The following is a 19,591-nucleotide window of genomic DNA, read 5'->3' on the forward strand; positions in this document are numbered from 1 at the left end:
CAGCCGCCTGTTCCTGGTAGAAAAGGCGACCGGGGGGGGGGGGGGTGTGGAGACCGGTGATAGACCTGTCAGCTCTCAACAAGTTTGTACGAAAGACAGATTTCAAAATGGACACTCCGAAGTCGGTCTTGCTGTCCTTGAGGGAGAAAGACTACATGATGACCATAGACCTCAAGGACGCATACTTCCAAATCCCGTTCCATCCCTCAAGTCGGAAGTTTCTCCGGGTGAAATGGGGTACCCAGATCCTGCAATTCAAGACCCTCTGCTTCGGGTTGTCGACAGCTCCCCAGGTATTCACGAGAGTCTTCACAACCGTCTCGGTGTGGGCTCACGAGCGGGGCATTTGCCTCATCCGGTACCTGGACGACTGGTTGCTTATTTCCTCCTCAGAGGACGTTTTGAAGGAACAGGGTATAAAACTTCTCCAGTTTTGCAAGGGTCTGGGTATCATGATCAACCCAGAAAAATCGAACCTATCTCCCTCCACCAGAATGACCTATTTGGGGATGACACTTGATTCCCTACTAGTGAAAGCTTTTCCGTCAGAGGAGCGGGTAAGCAATCTTTTGAAGATCCTTCTTCCTTTTCTGTCGGGGCAACCCAGGAGGGCGAAGGACTGGCAAAGGCTAATAGGTCATCTGGTGTCGTTGGAGAAACTGGTTCCCCAGGGGAGACTCAGACTCAGGGCCATCCAATGGAACCTGAAGAACTTCTGGAACCAACTGGATTCGCCCTAGAAATTAATTCCAGTCCTGCCAAACACAATACCCTCCCTGGAATGGTGGCATTGCCGGTCGAACTCGCTCAAGGGGATGCCCTTCGCGACCGAACCTCCCGAGTTGCTCCTATTCACAGACGCCTCCAACCAGGAATGGGGAGCCCATCTCCTCAACGGGACGGCGAGAGGAACCTAGATGGACGGAAAGAAAGGCCTACACATCAATGTCCTAGAGTTGAAGGCAGTCCAGAAAGCTTGCCTGCACTTCATCGATCTACTAAGGGGAAACACTGTGGCGTTGATGTGCGACAACGCCACAGTGGTAGCGTACATAAAGAAGCAAGGGGGCCTAGAATCAAGGGAGTTGTGCGATCTCGCCCTAGAGATCCTAGATTGGGCGGAAGCGAACCAGATAGTATTATTGGCAAGGTTCATCCCCGGGAAAAAGAACGTCCTAGCCGACGGTCTCAGCAGGATGGGTCAGATAGTAGGAACAGAATGGTCCCTCCTCCCAGAAGTAGCCAGGCTCATCATTCAACGGTGGGGTTCCCCGGTGATGGACCTCTTTGCAACCAAGCTGAACGCACAACTCCCCGTGTATTGTTCTCCTGTCCCAGACCCAAAAGCAGCCTTGGAGGATGCCTTTCAGCACAAGTGGGACAACCTAGACGTGTACGCTTTTCCCCCCTTCACGTTGATCAGGCAAGTGCTCAACAGAGTAAGGGCTGCCCGGAACTTAAGGATGACTTTGGTAGCGCCCTGGTGGCCGGAGAGAGAGTGGTTCGCAGACCTAAAAGACCTGACAAACCATCCTCCGTGGCCACTCCCCGACAGGCCAGATCTTCTACAACAGCCACACTTTCTCAGAATCCACAACAACCCACAGTCTCTACGCCTTCACGCCTGGAGACTATCGAGCGCCTCCTGAGGAAGGAAGGATATTCGTCAGGAACGGCTAAGAGGATGTCGCGATACCTGAGAAGGTCGTCGGCAGCGGTCTACCAAGCGAAGTGGGCCTCTTTCACGAAGTGGTGCTCTTCGAAGCGCATAAAACCCCTCAAAGCCTCAGTCCCAGATATCGCAGACTTTCTAGTATATCTCAGAGACGAGATAGGGATGTCAATCCCAGCTATAATAGGAGTACGAGCAGCCTTGGGTCAAGTCTTCCTTCTGAAGGGCATCGACCTGGGCTCCTCTAGACATCTCTATGCTTGTCAGGAGTTTTGAACAGTCCTGCCCCCCTCAAACTGTTAGGGTGCCTCAGTGGGACTTAGCTAGGGTCCTGAAGTTGTTAAGTAGCCCCCCGTTCGAACCAATGAAGGATATTGTAGACAGGGATCTCACTCTCAAGACAGTCTTTTTGTTGGCCTTGGCCTCTGCGAAAAGGGTAGGTGAGATCTATGGGCTGTCTTATGATGTCTCTCATTCGAAGGGGTGGAAAGAGGTCTCTTTCAAGTTCGTCCCTTCGTTCGTGGCGAAAACCCAGAACTCAGCAGTCTGGGATCCTAAATTCGAGGGGTTCTCTCTGCCAGCTATTCCTAGGACTGGGAATCCTGAGGATTTGAGGTTATGCCCTGTCCGTGCCATTAGAAAATACCTTGAGAGGACTGCACATCTCCGGCCAGGCATCAAGAGCCTTTTCGTCTCCACAGGTGTTACAAAGAAGCAGGTATCGAAGAATACCATATCCTTTTGGTTGAGACAAGTTATTGCCAGGGCCTACAAGGAGGAGGGACTAGCCTTGCCAGGTACTCCCAAGCCCCATGACATCAGAGGTCTGAGCACTTCCTTAGCCTTTGAGAAGAACATGGCAGTGGGCCAGATCCTTCGAGCGGGCACCTGGTCGAACCAGTCGACCTTTACTGCCCATTACCTCAAGGATTACTCAAGAAGGTCCTTAGACGGGTTCTCCATTGGGACAGTCATCTCTGCGCTCCAAGTGATTTAACGGTAAAGCCCCAGGCACAATCGTGGATAGCAAAACCAGGAGACACAGGTTCGTTCCTTTTCACCCTAATCCCCGTTTCCTATCCCTATCGGAGATAACCACACTTATGTAACCAATGAAGAACACGTCTCTGCAACTTTGTTACTGGACTCAACATCAGAAGATTTTTCAAAGGGTGAGTACTTAGACACTAACGTGAGCTCTTTGTGTAGTTTACCCTACCGTCCGTTTCCCAGTTTGTTTTTTAGAACCTAGTTCATATCTAGGCTTCTTGGCGTCCGCTTTGCTGGGTCTGAAGGTCAGGAAGCGACTCCCACCTCCTAAAGTGTAAGTCTCCTAAGAAAGTAGTTCGAGGTAAGTATTTGTGTTGGAACAAATAAAAAATTTTAAGTAATTTTTATTTTTCCTAACATACTTACCGAGAACTACTTTCGGGTAATGGCCCTCCCTACCTTCCCCGGGTGCCTTTCTGCCCTTGCAGGGACTTTTTGCAACATCCGAGGAACTTACTGACTAACGGGACTCAAGCGGACCTCGACATAGCTCAAGGCTACCCTCGGGGCACGTTCTCTCATTCCCGGGTTAGCCCTCCATAGAAAACTAGTGTAGAGTATACTACACAAAACTCTGGTCAGTAGAGAGGAGATTACAGGTAACTCCTAAGAAAGTAGTTCTCGGTAAGTATGTTAGGAAAAATAAAAATTACTTAAAATTTTTTATTTTAATTTACATTTTAATAAGTTCAAAAAATGCAATAGTTGTTCTATCAATAGATTTTTTTAGTTAGGCCTATTTAGAAAGAAAAATGTAATGGTATTTTTATACTGTATAAAAGACTCGTAAGTGACAAATATATTTTGGATGGGTTTGACCATTTGAATTATACTGATATGCAGTGAAAGATTATAAAAAAATTAATTTGAATAAAAAAAAAATTATTTTTTTTTAAATTAATAAACAAATAGAATTTTTTATTTTTATTTTTTTTTATTACTTTTCTACTAAAAATACAGTATGCATTTTAATCATAAGATAATTTGGTTATTGAGAAATGTAATTATTTAATAGAAAGTCAATAAAAAGATTTTGCATAATTTTGATATATATTTTTCTTCATGGGGTCTAACACTTTACAAGAGAAGAAGGTTGCCTATATTAATTTTTAAAATAAATGGCTTATATTAGGAAATTTCAATTTCAGCTTGATTTTGAGGAGCCTTTGGGTCCAAAAGGGAAGTGTCCATGGATCACTTGGAATGGCAAGGACTTGGCTGATTCTCAGATAATAATAGAGACACTTGGTAAATACTATGGAAAGAATTTTAGCAGTCACCTGAAGGCTGAAGATAAAGCTCTTGGAGTATCACTGAGGCTCATGGTAGAGGAACATTTCTTTTGGTAAGATCCTGTGATTGTTACGTTTATTTTATTGTATATAGGCTATGAATTTATATTTGTTCCAACACGAATACTTACCTCGAACTACTTTCTTTAGGAGTTACTGGTAATCTCCTCTCTACCGACCAGAGTTTTGCGTGGGTTACCCCCCACCCCGCTTTCTAAGGAGGCCTACCCCCGGCATTAAGGAATGTGCCCCGAGGGTAGGCTCAACGTAGGTCGCTGCCCGGCTGGGTCAGACTCATCATTAAGTTCTCTGGTCGCGCGGTGTGAACACCTCGCTCTCGTTCTCTATCGATCCTTTGTGTGCGTTCTAGTGCCCCACGTGTTCCCAGCGTGGTAACTTGCGTTTTCCAGTGTACTTTTCCCGGGTGTTCCTGTGCGTTCACCTTCCACCCGTGTGCTTACCCAGTGTATTCCTTGATTCCCTTCAAGGAATTAATAGCTGAAGGGAACAATTTAACAATAAATCATCCTTCCTCCCCTTATCCTCTGTGTTCGCCGTGTAGGGGCAGCTTATGTTCTCCTATAGCCACGTGTCAGGACTACTAGTCCTGGAACGTAGTGCAGTGGGTGCACTTCGGCACCAAGAGGAAGAATACATCCAAGAGGCTCATAGGAAGACGAGCCTCTCCTCGCCACTTACTTCCCGATGCCTTGTCGAATAGAGCTTCTTATACAGCCATCTTCCCCTACCCAGAGTAGGGGACGAGGTAAGTCAGTTGCGGGGAAGTGCCCATTGCTCTTCCCCAGGAGTTTGGGTGGGTGCGGTATAGCACCAAGGAGAAGTAGGCGACGAAGGGGTCGCCTAGGAAGACTAGCGCCTCTTCCCCCCTTGCTTCGCCGGGCGTCTCGTCTGACAGAGCTTCCCTACCACCCTCCCCTACCCAGAGTAGGAGACGAGGTTGGTCTGTTGTGGGGAAGGTAACTCCCAAGAAAGTAGTTCGAGGTAAGTACTACTTTCGGGAGTGTGTTGGGAGACGGAGTCCTGGTGCAAGCAGGCCACGTCTCCTCTGATGACCCCATGTGGGGGAAAAATGTCCCTAATTCTTCTCCAGTCTCTTTGGCGTATTTTTCAGTCACTTCTGCAGCCGAGGGCGTCGCCGAGAAGGAGCCTCCCAAGTCTGTATTGCAGCGTTCCCCGGACCGGCAGCCCAGGGTTTTTCTCGCCACGAAGGCCATCCTCCAGACGTAGATATAACCCTCGCAGGGAGAAATGCGAGAAGGCCTCTTCAGGCAGGCGTAAGGCCGCGAAGCTTCCGGTTCACCCCGCCAGCGGGTGGAACCGTGCTTCTTTACGGGCAGCCTGGCCAAATCAGCACAGCTGGTTCGGCCCTCGGACTTAAAGGAACGGTTCCCTCCGTCGGGTCAGCCCACGGGGATCCGCGTCTTCGTCCCCCAGAGAGAATACACGAACGGTAGTCCTCGACGGCACGGCGATGCCGGTTCTGACCCCCGAACCTGGTGCGGAGGCTCCCGCCGGGGAAGACTGGTACCACCGCAAATGAGTGCCCGGTGACCCGGCTCCTCGGGATCAAGCCGTAGGAAGGACTTTACAGGTAGGCGTAAGTCCTCAAAGCCTCCGGTTCACCCCGCCCAGCGGGGGGAAACGCGCTTCTTGTCGGGCGGCCTGGCCGAACCAGCCCAGCTGGTGCGGCCTTCGGGTCGGAAGGAACGGTTCCCGCTGTTGGGTCAGCCCACGGGAACCGTGTCCTCGGCAACCAGAGCCCTTGGGCGGACGAGAGTCCCCGCTGAACCAGTGATGCCTGCGTTAACCCAGGCCCCTGGTGCGGACGTCCCCGCAGATGAAATCCAGTACCTCGGTAGGACGGCACCCCTGGCACCAAGAGCTAGACGTCCAGTCGGCGTGCCCGGTAACCCAGCTCCCCGGCCCCAAGCCGAGACCTTGGCTGATGGAAGGAAGGGTTCACCAACGGAGGACTCGGCCTATAGGAGGGTGGTTGGCCTTATCAGAAGACACCACAAAATCGAGGAACCTTCAGCTACAGACGAGGATTACTGGAGGTCAAGCCTATTAAGAATTATGCAGACCCCTACCCAGCCTAAGACGTCTCTAGCGCTGCCTCTAGCCCGAGATCGGGTCCTAGGGCAGGAGTATGTAGACAAGGTGGTGGCCAGTAATGCCGAAGCCCCCAAAACCCAGAGTTCCTCAAAATTGCTATAGGGCCTCAGAACCCAAGGCAAAGTATATGTGCCAGAAGGGCGTCGCCCTGGCCCCTGTAAGGTGGAGTCATCCATCGACATCCTGAGTCAGGGCGTCTCAGATGATAGGGCCTCTTCGGCCCCGGTCTGTTTCTCGCCAGCAGAGGCCTCCATGATGGAGGAGATGTCGAGAGATTTAGTGAACGTCTCTTCCACCTTGGTAGGGGTACAGCCTCGTTCGACCCCTCGGAACCTGACCAACAAGGCCTCCTGAAAGACCTTATTACCTCCGGGGGTAAAACCCTTAAATTTTTAACTTACCAGTCGCTCGCCCTGATGGCTAACTGGGTACTCCATAAGAGAGACACCGTACTGACGAAGGTGTCCCGGAAGGTACCAGACAGGGAAGCGCGGGCCATACGGAGCTTACCCTTGTGGAGAGAGTCCTTGTTTCCCCTGAAGGAACTAGAGGCCATCATGGAGAAGGTCTCGAAGAAGAAGGAGTCTATCAACCCCAGACCTACTCCTTCGAGGAGACCGCCCTACAAGAGGTCCGTCTCGGATAGTGCCGCTACGTCCCAGGCCTCTCCCAGCACTACGAGGGGAGAGGCTCCCTCTTCCTCCTGGTCCGCAACGCCTCAGCCCTCCCGCAGGGGAGCTCCAGCGCCTTCAAGCTCCTTCAGGTCGGGTTACTCTGCCTCTAGGAGAGGCCGATCAGGCCGCTCCTCCAGAAGAAGATAGAGTGGGAGGCCCCCTATCCCCGCCCAAGCCTCAGGTTGGGGGTTGCCTCAGACTTCATTGGCAAACATGGAAGGCTCACAGAGCAGAGCCTTGGACAGTGTCCGTACTAAGGAGAGCTACAGACTCCCGTTCTTAACAGAACCACCCCCTCTTATCTCGGCCAGCCGGGCGGAATGGCTAGCTCCCAGAGACCTGTTAAAGAAGACCGCCCTTCAAGAGGAGGTGTCCTCCATGTTAGAGAAGGGCGTCATGGAAGAAGTTCTTCTCCCAGGGCCAGGTTTCTACAGCCGTCTGTTCCTGGTAGAAAAAGCGACGCGGGGGGTGGAGACCGGTTATAGATCTGTCAGCTCTCAACAAATTCATCAAGAGGACGGACTTCAAAATGGACACTCCGAAGTCAGTCCTGCTGTCCTTGAGGGAGAAAGATTACATGATGACCATAGACCTCAAGGACGCATACTTCCAAATTCCGATCCACCCCTCGAGTCGAAAGTTCCTCCGGGTGAAATGGGGCTCCCAGATCCTGCAATTCAGGACCCTTTGCTTCGGACTGTCAACAGCGCCCCAGGTGTTCACGAGAGTCTTCACGAACGAGGCATTCGCCTCATCCGATACCTGGACGACTGGTTGCTTCTTTCCGCCTCAAAGGGCCTCTTGGAGGAACAAGGGATGATACTCCTCCAGTTTTGCAAGGATCTGGGGATCGTAATCAACCCGAAGAAGTCAAACCTATCCCCATCCACCAGAATGAACTACTTGGGAATGACATTGGATACCATTCTGGGAAAAGCCTTCCCTTCAGAGGACAGAGTAAGAAACCTCATGAATATCATTCAGCCGTTCCCGTCAGAGCGTCCCAAGAGAGCGAAAGACTGGCAGAAGCTGATAGGTCACCTGGTCTCATTGGAGAAACTAGTTCCCCAAGGGAGGGTAAGGCTCAGAGCCATATAATAGAACCTGAAGAACCTCTGGTGCCAACTGGACTCACAACAGGTTCTAATCCCAGTCCTACCAAACACGAGACCCTCCCTGGAATGGTGGCATTGCCGGTCGAACTCACTCAAGGGGATGCCCTTCGGGAGCGATCCACCCGAGTTACTACTGTTCACAGACGCCTCCAACCAAGGGTGGGGAGCCCATCTCCTCGACGAAACAGCACGAGGGACCTGGTTGGACGGGGAGAAAGAGCTCCACATCAATGTCCTGGAGTTGAAGGCAGTCCAGAAGGCTTGCCTAAACTTCGCGAGTCTGCTAAAGGGAAACACTGTGGCGTTGATGTGCGACAACGCCACGGTAGTGGCATACATAAAGAAACAAGGAGGCTTGAAGTCAAAGGAGTTGTGCGATCTCACCATAGAAAGTCCTAGATTGGGCAGAAGAGAACCAAGTGGTACTGTTAGCAAGGTTTATTCCCGGGAAGAAAAACGTACTGGCCGACGGCCTCAGTAGAGTAGGCCAGATAGTAGGGACAGAATGGTCCCTTCTCCCGGAAGTAGCCAAACTCATCATCCAACGTTGGGGTTCCCCGGTGGTGGACCTCTTTGCAACAAAACTCAACGCCCAACTCCCCGTATTTTGCTCTCCTGTGCCAGACCCGGAAGCAGCCTTAGAAGACGCCTTGCAGCACAAGTGGGACAATCTAGATGTGTACGCTTTCCCCCCTTTCACGTTGATAAGACAAGTGCTCAACAGAGTAAGGACAGCCCGAAACCTAAAGATGACTTTGGTAGCGCCCTGGTGGCCGGAGAGAGAGTGGTTCGCGGACCTAAAAGACCTAATGAGTTAACCACCGTGGCCTCTGCCCGACAGGTCAGGCCTTCTGCATCAACCTCATTTTCTCAAGCTCCACGACAACCCACTCTCCCTACGTCTTCACGCCTGGAGACTATCGAGCGGCTCCTGAAGAAAGAAGAATATTCTTCTTCCACGGCTAAGAGAATGTCTCTGTACCTGAGAAAGTCGTCAGCCGCGGTCTACCAGGCTAAGTGGGCCTCCTTCATGAAGTGGTGCTCTGAGAGGCACATTAAACCTATTAAGGCCTCTGTCCCAGACATAGCAGATTTTCTGGTATTTCTTAGAGACAAGGTGGGAATGTCAATCCCAGCCATAAAAGGAGTTCGGGCCGCCTTAGGCCAAGTCTTCCTCCTGAAGGGCATCGACCTGGGGGCCTCGAGACATATAGCGATGCTTGTCAAGAGTTTCGAGCAGTCCTGCCCCCCACAGGCGAGTAGGGTGCCCCAGTGGGACTTAGCCTTGGTCCTGAAGATGCTGTATCGTCCCCCCTTTGAACCCTTGAAGGATATCGTGGACAGAGATCTCACCCTCAAGGCCGTCTTCTTGCTGGCCTTGGCGTCCGCTAAGAGAGTGGGAGAGATCCATGGTCTGTCATACGACGTTTCTCATTCGAAGGGGTGGAAAGAAGTATCCTTCAAGTTCGTGCCTTCTTTTGTGGCCAAGACTCAGAACCCAGCAGTCTGGGATCCGAAGTTCGAAGGTTTCTCAATTCCTGCCATCCCTAAGACGGGTAATGCAGAAGATTTAAAATTATGCCCTATACGAACAATTAGAAAATACCTGGAAAGAACAGCTCATCTCCACCCAGGCATCAAGAGCCTCTTTGTTTCCACAGGTATTAATAAGAAACAAGTTGCCAAAAACACCATTTCCTTCTGGTTGAGACAAGTTATTGCCAGAGCCTACAAGGAAGATGGCATAGCAGTGCCAGGCACCCCCCCGGCCTCATGACATCAGGGGCCTGAGCACCTCTTTAGCCTTTGAGAAAAACATGGCAGTGGGTCAGATCCTGCGAGCAGGTACTTGGTCGAACCAGTCAACCTTTACTGCCCATTACCTCAAGGCCTACTCGAGGAAGTCCTTAGACGGGTTCTCCATTGGAACAGTCATCTCCGCTCTCCAAGCGGTGTAACGGTAAAAGCCCCAGGCACGATCAAGGCTAGCAACCGGTAGGCACAAGTGCGGTTTCCTACCTCCTACCCAGTTGCTTCCTTGCCTCTTCGGGGAGTACCGACTGATACCATAGGATAACACATTCTTCACGACTACGCTACTGGAAGGAGCGTCAGAAGAAGTTTTTCAAAGGGTGAGTACTTAGACACTAACGTAATCTTTTGTGTAGTTACCCTCGCATCCGCTTTCTAGTAGGTCCCGTTATCCCTGGGCCTCTTGGCCTCCACGTCCCGGGTCAGGGGGTCAGAATAGCACTCCCGCCTCCTAAAGTGTAAGTCTCCTAAAGAAAGTAGTTCGAGGTAAGTATTCGTGTTGGAACAAATCAAAAATTTTAAGTAATTTTTATTTTTCCTAACATACTTACCGAGAACTACTTTCGGGTAATGGCCCTCCCTTCCTTCCCCGAGTGTCTCTCTTCCCTTGCTAGCATTGTGCTAATCCAATAGAACTTAATGATGAGTCTGACCCAGCCGGGCAGCGACCTACGTTGAGCCTACCCTCGGGGCACATTCCTTAATGCCGGGGGTAGGCCTCCTTAGAAAGCGGGGTGGGGGGTAACCCACGCAAAACTCTGGTCGGTAAAGAGGAGATTACCAGTAACTCCTAAAGAAAGTAGTTCTCGGTAAGTATGTTAGGAAAAATAAAAATTACTTAAAATTTTTTATTTTTATTTAGATTGCTAATACACATGAAACATTTTGCAATGCAGAAACATTATTTTTCAAATGTTGAGACAGCATAAGTGAAACATTAATGTTGCTGGATACCAAAAGTATGGAATGGAAGAGGCTTAAATGGTCTATGGAAACCGAGGTGGGAAGAATGAGGGGATTGTTGAGTCAGCTTTCTGTGATAGAACTGAAGTGAGGATGTAGATTCAAATGAAAAGAAGAAATATTGAAGCTGTTAAACTGAGCTGCTTGTGTAGTATGATATGCAGTTTAAGAAGAATTGGGTTATAAATGTGGCAATGCATAGCTAATGTATAAGAAAGATAGAGAAGATAAAAGGGTAAATCAGTTTGAGATTGTTTGGTCATGTAGAAAGAATATTACTGAAAACCATGTATAGTTTAGAAGTGATCAGTTGAAGAACGGCCTGATTGGAGTTGAATAGATAACCATAAGAGGTGTTTGAAAAGAATGACATTTCAATACAGGAAGTATAAGAGTGTGTGTAAGATAGAGGTGAGTGGTTCAGCATCTGAAAGAGTATTTGATGATGCTGGTGATGAGCCTTTAATGTATTTTTATATACATCTAATTATGTAGAAATTATCTACACTGGATTCATTCATGATTCAGCAGTTAGTTAAAGTGTGAATGTGTTAATAACTTAATTTTTAACTAAACTGACTGTGACTATATGCAAAGGTCTGCATTTTACTCATCATTTGAGATACATCCTCTACTGCCTGTAGTACTTAACTATATTTATTTCTTCTTGAAATTATTATTATTTCAAAGAGTCTTTACCATTATTCATTTGTTATATGACATGAAGCATGAGCTTTGTGGTAAGAATATTATAAAAATGTTTTTCTTTTGATGATGCTAGCCTGTAGTTACCGTAGTTCCTCAATCTCACCACCAGGAGGAGTTACAATAGCATTTGTTTACAAATCTCAATTTGTTCTTACTGCAACATCAAAAAGATGCATATATCCAGTATATTTTAAAAAACTATGAACTCCACCGGTAGTGGCCTTAATTGGCAAGGTGAGATTAAAACCTGAATTCATCCTCCTTCCAAAATGCATTGTATTTCCATGTTGAAGGATTTTGGCTTAGGGACTTAGCAAGTTTGGATCCAAATCTTGTATACACCTTGGAGATTAAGGTCCTAGATATTAAGAGTAAACATATATTTTTTAAATTCTACAGAAAGGTTTCTATGGCAAAAGAATTCTAGAGACAGTGCAATAATTAACTTGTTTGGAGTAAGATAGACATTATCTTGAGATCCTGACTTTCTTATCGAGATTAGTAGTCTCTAGGCTCCATAGTAGCTGTTGCTGTGGCATTCTGAATATTTTGAATGAAATTAAGTTATAGATTTCTTTTTCGTTATTCCATGTATCGTTAGAGTTGAGAACATGAAAGTTGCAATGCCCCTTTTTTGCCTTGTAGCTCCTCGTCTCCCCCGCCATTTTTAGGTGCCGTTTTCCGCCAAGTGAACCCTACTAGCATTAACTCCAATATCATGTCTGCGGGCCTTGTTAAGAGAATAAGACATGATAGTTCCTATTTGGAAGAATACTATGCCTCATCTAATGCTAGGTATAGTAAAATTCATGTCTCTGATAAGAGAGATTAGTGTAAGCTGCTAAGTTTTCACGAAAATCTGCAGAATTTTACTGTGGTACTATGTATTTTTACTTGGACTATGTCCCATGTCTGCACCTTCCCCCTTAAAATGATCAATCATTAAACTTTTTTGCCGATTCTATTTTCCTCCCTTCTCTAAGAAGGTGTATTTGTTTACACTTGTACTTCTGCACCCTACTCCACATGTTCATAATATTGCCCCAGCCCGTCTTTACATTTGTGCCTGCTCCAAGAAATTCATATGAACGTACAGCTCCTGTTTCAGCCTCTGATGTATCTGATATTTCCTTTTCTGCTCAAGATGTGGCATATTCTTTTTATTCTTTTCTTCTTGCACAACATGATATACAATGATCCTCATTTTCTGCTCTTTCGTACAGCCCATCTGTCATTCATCCAGAAATTTCTTTTATGCAACCTAACTCAGTAATCTTGTTAATCTTGTCTGTGCATGCAATTTCTTTGGAAGATGCTCCTGATGAACTGTCATTCATATCTTACAAATTACTGGGTTTCTTACTCTTGGTCATAATCCAGTCTCTTAAGAGGCTGATTCTGGTTCAAATTTAGATCTTGGGTCTCATGTAGCCTTTTATTTGTCTCTAGTTAAAATCCTACAGTTGTATCCTGAGTATATAGGTACGTCTTGAGCAGCTGATGATCATCTATGTTTTCTCTAACTAGGCTACACCTTTTCAAGCCTTCTTTAGGCACAGATAAGCTAATTCTATTACTCTATAGATAATTTTTATTTAATAAGGGTTTAAATTTTCAGACAAACTCAGTAGAATCTCTGCATTATTCTTCCTTCCTTTGGTAGCCTTTATTTATTAGTTCATCAAGTGCTGGTTTTAACTTCATGAAATGTGGATTCCTTTGGTAAGATTTTGTGCTCCTCTTAAAAAATGCCATGGTTGGAAGATTTATCAGAATCTTTTCTCTTTCTGATTCCTGTTTTAGGTTTATCTGCAATGTTTTACAAACCTTCCATACAAATATCCCTCTTCTCTAAAGGCTTATATCTCCGAGATCTGGATTATCATTAGGTATCTGGATCAGGTATCTGGATCACACAGTAACTTATGGCCTTCTCTAATGCTTTTGAAAAGAAAACACTATTCCTCTTAACTTCTAATTTCAGATCTATCAGATCCCCTGCTTAATGAATCCATTGCCAAGTAGGTTTCCAACAAAGACGACTAGACCTTTTTGCTCAAGCTTATAAGCCTCTTGTTTGAAAACCAAGTCAAAGCCTTTTGTGCCTTTGCTCCTTTTGGTACTTCTAAGCCTAACCCTAAGGTCATTCACCCCTTTCACACTGTCAAGAAGCAAGAATCCTTTAGGAAGACAGTGGCTCCTAGCAAGTCACCTCAGTGAGGTCTTTGACTCTCAAGTTCTACTGGGAGACCAGTTTCCACTCTTCTGCCCCTCTTAGCAATGTTGGAGGCAGAGCCTTAGTTTCTTCACGATCTCAAGAAAATCTATAGCATTTCTCTATCTCCAATTTCCCTTGTATTTGATTTCAAAAAATGCCGTTGGGGAGGTCTCTACTCCTTCCTAAGTTTCTAAAAACTTTTTTTTCCCAAAAGCATCAGGAAGTTTGAGTGTAGCCATAAATGTCTCAAACCCCGACAAGCCTCTCATTATCACACTGTTGTCGATGGAGAATACCTCACCAGTGACCATTCTTCTAGATGTAAGGAAGTTCTTTAGAGGTTTATGCTCAGAGGAAGACCTACCAATTACAAAGTCTGTGCTTTGACTTTAGCACAACTCATTAGGTTTCATAAGAATGTTGGCCTCAACTGTAAAATGTATATACTTCCTAGGTATAAAATTGCTGTCGGGCTAATGACTTTTGGCTAGTGAGTAATGACTTCATGTGTCAAGCTACTTTTGTTAAAGCTTTGTAGAGTGAATAACAAAGGATCAAAGATAGAAAGAAACTGAAAATTTTATCAGAAAGCTAAATAAATATTCTATATTCTACTTATAGACAGGGATTCTCAGATGGTTAAATGTGATTTTCAGAATATAACTATTTGGGAAAATTAATTAAAAGAAGATAAGTTTTCATCATGAAATTTATAATTCTAATCCTTACTAAATATTCTTACATACATACTGTACATCCACTTCCCCACATCTAGTGGACTTGGAAGTAAATTGAGATTAATAAACTAATGATATCACAACTCCTGATGGTGAGACTAAGGAGTTACTATTGACTTTTCTTACTGTTCCTGCCCCAAAGTTTGCACTTTAAAACATATAGCATACGGTATGAATAATTTGAAAATTTGCATTTTAGATACTCTCAAATACTGTAATGTTATTAAGAATGCATAATGGTAGAGGTATAGAATACATAATTTAATTATCTCCAGGTGTAATGTCATGTGGCGCTGGATATTTGACCAATCATTTGTTGTGTCATCTCTTACTGATTGGGGAACTTGGTTGCCATTTCATTGGTTTTATCGACCTGTGATTGGTCAACTTTTATATCTAGAAGCTTACATGCAAGGAATTGGCAGACATACTGAAAGTGAAGTGCTTGCCATGGGTCATCAAGATCTTCAAGCATTATCTATATTTCTTGGTATTTATTCGATTCTGTATTAGGAAATGCAATTGTGGTACAGTATTGCTTCTGAAGTGCTGTAATATTTGAAGCTGAGCCATCCCTTAGTTTTAACACTATGTCGAATATCTATTTGTTGTTTTGTAGTTTGCTTATGTGGGGTTTAGAGTGCTTACTTTTGGACTGGTGTTGGTAAATTAGATGAATACAAAAAAGATTCATGAAAACTATAAGATTGCAAGACCAGTAAGACATAAAAAGTAGAGAGATGCCCAGTTTGGAAACAGAATAAAAATAATACACTATTCAAGAATGGCTGGTAAACATATACAGAACATGTAAGTATGTTTCATATTGCTTGGGTGAAGCTAGCCTTCATATTGCTTGGGTGAAGGGACCCCTGTTCATAGATATCTCAACATACTTTATGAATGTGCTAGTAAGAGATCACTATCATTAAGGTTAAGTCAAAGTGTTGGTATTCAAAATGTAGAGTACATTACATTTTATATTTTACTCAACTTATAGGTTAAACATAAAAACTCAAGTTGGTAATACTAGAGTACAGTATAATAATTAATCAAAGTCACTTACCATTACAGTGGAAGCCCTGCCCACTTCATCCTAGCTTCCAGTCTTAGTTGCTTGTGATCAGTTAGCTCTTGAAAAGGGTACAACATCACACCTCTGAGTGAGTTAGCAGTCCACATGATTATCATTACAGGATTGATTCCATTAGATGATGTTCACTCCATACATGAAAATGAGAGTTTTTCTTTCCTAGGTGTGTAGTTTATACTATTATCTCTGATAATATATATGTATACAGTATATATATATATATATATATATATATATATATATATATATATATATACATATATATATGTATATATATATATATATATATATATATATATATATATGTATGTATGTATGTATGTATGTATAAATTGTATTGGAATCAGCACAAGAGATAAGGTGAAAAGTTCCTAAACAAGTTTAAGGAAAACTATCAGAAAAGACCAAAAAAGCCAATAAAGAAAAGATTGGATATTAGAGTAAAATCCAAAAGAGGTGAAATAGAATTAGCAGAACTTTCCAAACAATAAACAAACTAAAAACCCAAGACACTCGTAAACACAATCAGACCCGAATTGAGAAATGTTGAATAAAGGAAGAAGCATGAAATTTATGAAAAGAAGACTTGGAAGAGGGTGCCAATAGCTGTTTGCTTTAAATGATGAAAATGGAAGATGGAGTGATCAGTATTACAGAGGATTTCTATACAATGGTGATAATAAGAAATACCTATGCTGATAGAAATAATAGAATACTGTACCAGAGCCAGCACCATAAGTAACAGTAGGAAAAGGAAAAAAGCATTAAAAGGTGTGAAAAGATGCAAAGCATCAGGGGAAGATAGATTAACAAGAATAATTAAATAATAGATGGAAGAGAGTCAATAGTAGTAAAACTTGCTGAACTTTACACATATTGTCTGCAAGAATGCTCTATACCTACAGGTTGGAAAAACTTTATCATTATACTAATTCATAAAAAGGGAAAAATAAAAGACTCAAAAAATTACCGTCCAATAAGTCTAATCTCAGTATATCGTATTTATACAGGAGTCTGTACTTACTCAGCTGTCAGTTACTTTGTGATTCCAAATAAGTCAGATTTTATAGAAGAAGATAATGCAGGATTAATAGAAAACAAACCAAGGCTTAAGTTTAAATTGTGACCTTGGGTACAGGCAATTAAAAAGGATTGAGCAATATTTCTGAGAGTAAAGTAATTCTGTATATCAGTTTAATGAGATCGGTGTTACTGTATGGTCAGGAGTCTTGGTATGACAATGAAACAATCTCCAACAGATTTAGTAGATTTGAGAACAAATCCCTTAGAAGAATATTTGGTGTTAATGGCATTACAGGATTAAAAATGAAACTATAAGAGAGATTACCTGAGTGCCATATGTGGATGAGATCATTGTGATGGGTAGATGGAGATGGTTTGGGCATGCTCTTTGCACTCCCCAAGATAGATTAGCTCACCAAACATTTAACTGGGGTCCAAAAGGCACTAGAAAAGTTGGAAGACCCAGGTTTACATGGCTGAGGACTGAAGTGTGAAGTTGGAGATGATGAACGGAGAAGTATTGATTTAAAAACTCAAGATAGAGACAACTGAGTTAATCAAATCGAGGCCCTTTGGGTCAATAGATGTAGAAGGAGGTGATGATGATGATGAGGAAAGTAATTAACATGGATTATTGTAATTGTCTTTCACCAGCAGATTCTATGACTTAATCCTAGCTACTGGGAGGCCAAAGCATTATAGATATACTGTAATGTCATGTCAATAAAAAGCATTTATTTTTCAAATTGAAAACAAAATAATTGCACATACTGTATTATCTACATCACATTTGCACTTTTTTAATTTCAATCCTTTTAAATCCAGTACCATCTGTACACAAAGACTATACCTAAATTCTTCAACCTTTGCAGCCGAAGCTCCACCCATAGCTACATCATGACCATCCCTTTAAGCTGATTGGTTTGCATTGGCTTTGCAAAGTTGATTAATTTGTGTCTCCTTTTGGTTCACTAATATTAGCAATGGTTGTTTCACTAAGTTGAAATAAAAGTGCTATTGATCATCCAAAGAAAACATTATCACAGGAAATAAAAATATAATACATACATACATACATATACCAAGGCACTTCCAAAATTGGGGGAAGCCGACATCAACAAAAGAAACAAAACAAAAAAGGGACCTCTACTCTCTATGTTCCTCCAGCCTTACAAGGGACTCAACCAAGTTCAGCTGGTACTGCCACAGCCCACCTTCCCACATTATCCACCACAGATGAAGCTTCATAATGCTGAATCCCCTACTGCTGCTACCTCCGCGGTCATCTAAGGCATCGGAGGCAGCAGCAGGGCCTACCGGAACTGCGTTACAATCGCTCGCCATTCATTCCTATTTCTAGCACGCTCTCTTGCCTCTCTCACATCTATCCTCTTATCACCCAGAGCTTTCTTCACTCCATCCATCCACCCAAATATAATGCACATATATATCTCTCTAAAAATGTAGTAAAGGTAGGAAAACAGATTGTGTAAGCAGAGTTGTGCCTTGGCTGGAGGAGATTTGGTGATTAAAGTTCACTTGATAACCTTGGTAACTCCATTAACGTTTGTAATCAAATCGATGCACTTGAATTACCAAATCCGCTCTAAACACTCGTAATTCTGTTTATATAATTTATGTTTTCCTGCATTTTTCATACTTTTAGAGATACAGTATACTGGTATATATTTGTTATTTTTATATTCCTTGTGATATGTGTGCTTTGGATGATCATTAGCACTTTTATTTCAACTTAGTGAAACAACCATTGCTAAGATGAGTAAAACCGAGAGGAAATACAAATTGATCAACTTTCAAAGACATTGCCAACTAATCAACTCATGTGATGGTCTTGATGTAGCAATGGGTGGGCTTCCGAGGCAAAGGTCGAAGAATGTAGGTATAGTCTTTGTGTACAGATGGTATGTAAAAGGATTGACATTAAAAAATGTGAAAATGCAATGTAAAAGGTAATACAGTATGTGCGGGTTTTCAGTTTGAATAATGAATAAATTTTATGGACATGTTATCATATACTGTAGATATAGGAAAATTATTTGTACATAATACAAGCTACATCCCTTCCACCAAATAGTTTAAAACTTTGGAAAATAAAGCCCTACAATAGAAAGAAGTTAAGAACTTCAACTATTTGCTCACATGTATATGCTGAATGTAAATTGCAATGCTAATATTTGTGCTAGAATGTAAATATGATGTAGATAGTGTTTATTTTTATTATTGATCAGACATTTTGCATATCAGATTAAGGTTAATATGCACAAGCACATCTGGAAGTCTTGAGTTGAGTATAACAAAGAGATGCTATTCTTTTAATATTAGTTATTTAGAAATTGGAAGAATATGTCCAATACAGTTTAGACTTTTCTTGTAAAAGAGAATGTAATTGCAATGTTCAAAAACTTTAGAAAAAATGAAAGTCAGGAACCAAGAGTTGTCCTTATGCATATACAAACAAACCTTTCATTCTTTAAAATAGGGAACATCTTCAGCGGACTTAGAACGCCATTGAAATTGCTAACAAGAGGTTATGAGTGAGGGCGAGACCACTCTCCTGTCAAAAACTCTTCACTTTTTTCTTCGGTTGCAGTGAATATAGTTGTAATACTGAGTCTTATTTAAGGTTGTTTAATTATTTTCTTATATGCTTTAGTTTGAATGGTTGATGTTGGCTTTGGGTTAATAATGAAATGGAGCAGTAAAGCGAGTGTTGGCTGGAAAGTGCACCTGTTTATAGCTGAACTGGCTATAGATCCACTGGCTATAGATCCACTTTGCACCTTAAGGTGCATAATTGTTCATAATTGTCCCCATTTGTCAAGTGTAGATTGTGGGCATCTGTTTATGCTGGCAAATTCTTTTAGGAGCAGGAAGGCTAAATCTTCTCTGGAGTCATTCTTGGCAATACCCATGACAATGCTGGAGCGACTGTTTAGCACTTTGCGTGTTTATAACTTGGCCATTTGCTGAAGCATCTGGGTATGTGCCCCTAACTTGTTCCTGGAGAATATACTTCAGGAACTGCGAGAATTTGGATCTATATCCGGGAGTTTTTTAGGGTTGGTAAAATGAGATGA

At 43.5% G+C, this 19,591-nt stretch overlaps 1 protein-coding gene across 1 annotated transcript in view; it reads left to right on the top strand.

The window, feature by feature from the left end:
* LOC137634804 (failed axon connections homolog) overlaps positions 1 to 19,591 on the top strand; it is a 92,006-nt gene that overhangs the window by 47,238 nt on the left and 25,177 nt on the right. The window contains exons 4-5 of the mRNA XM_068367352.1: positions 3,871 to 4,067; positions 14,653 to 14,867. Of these exons, the coding sequence (XP_068223453.1) occupies positions 3,871 to 4,067; positions 14,653 to 14,867 (412 nt within the window). The remainder of the gene's footprint in view (positions 1 to 3,870; positions 4,068 to 14,652; positions 14,868 to 19,591) is intronic.

The sequence above is a fragment of the Palaemon carinicauda genome, chromosome 45, assembly GCF_036898095.1.
Source record: "Palaemon carinicauda isolate YSFRI2023 chromosome 45, ASM3689809v2, whole genome shotgun sequence".
In the NCBI taxonomy this organism is placed as follows: Eukaryota; Metazoa; Arthropoda; class Malacostraca; order Decapoda; family Palaemonidae; genus Palaemon; species Palaemon carinicauda.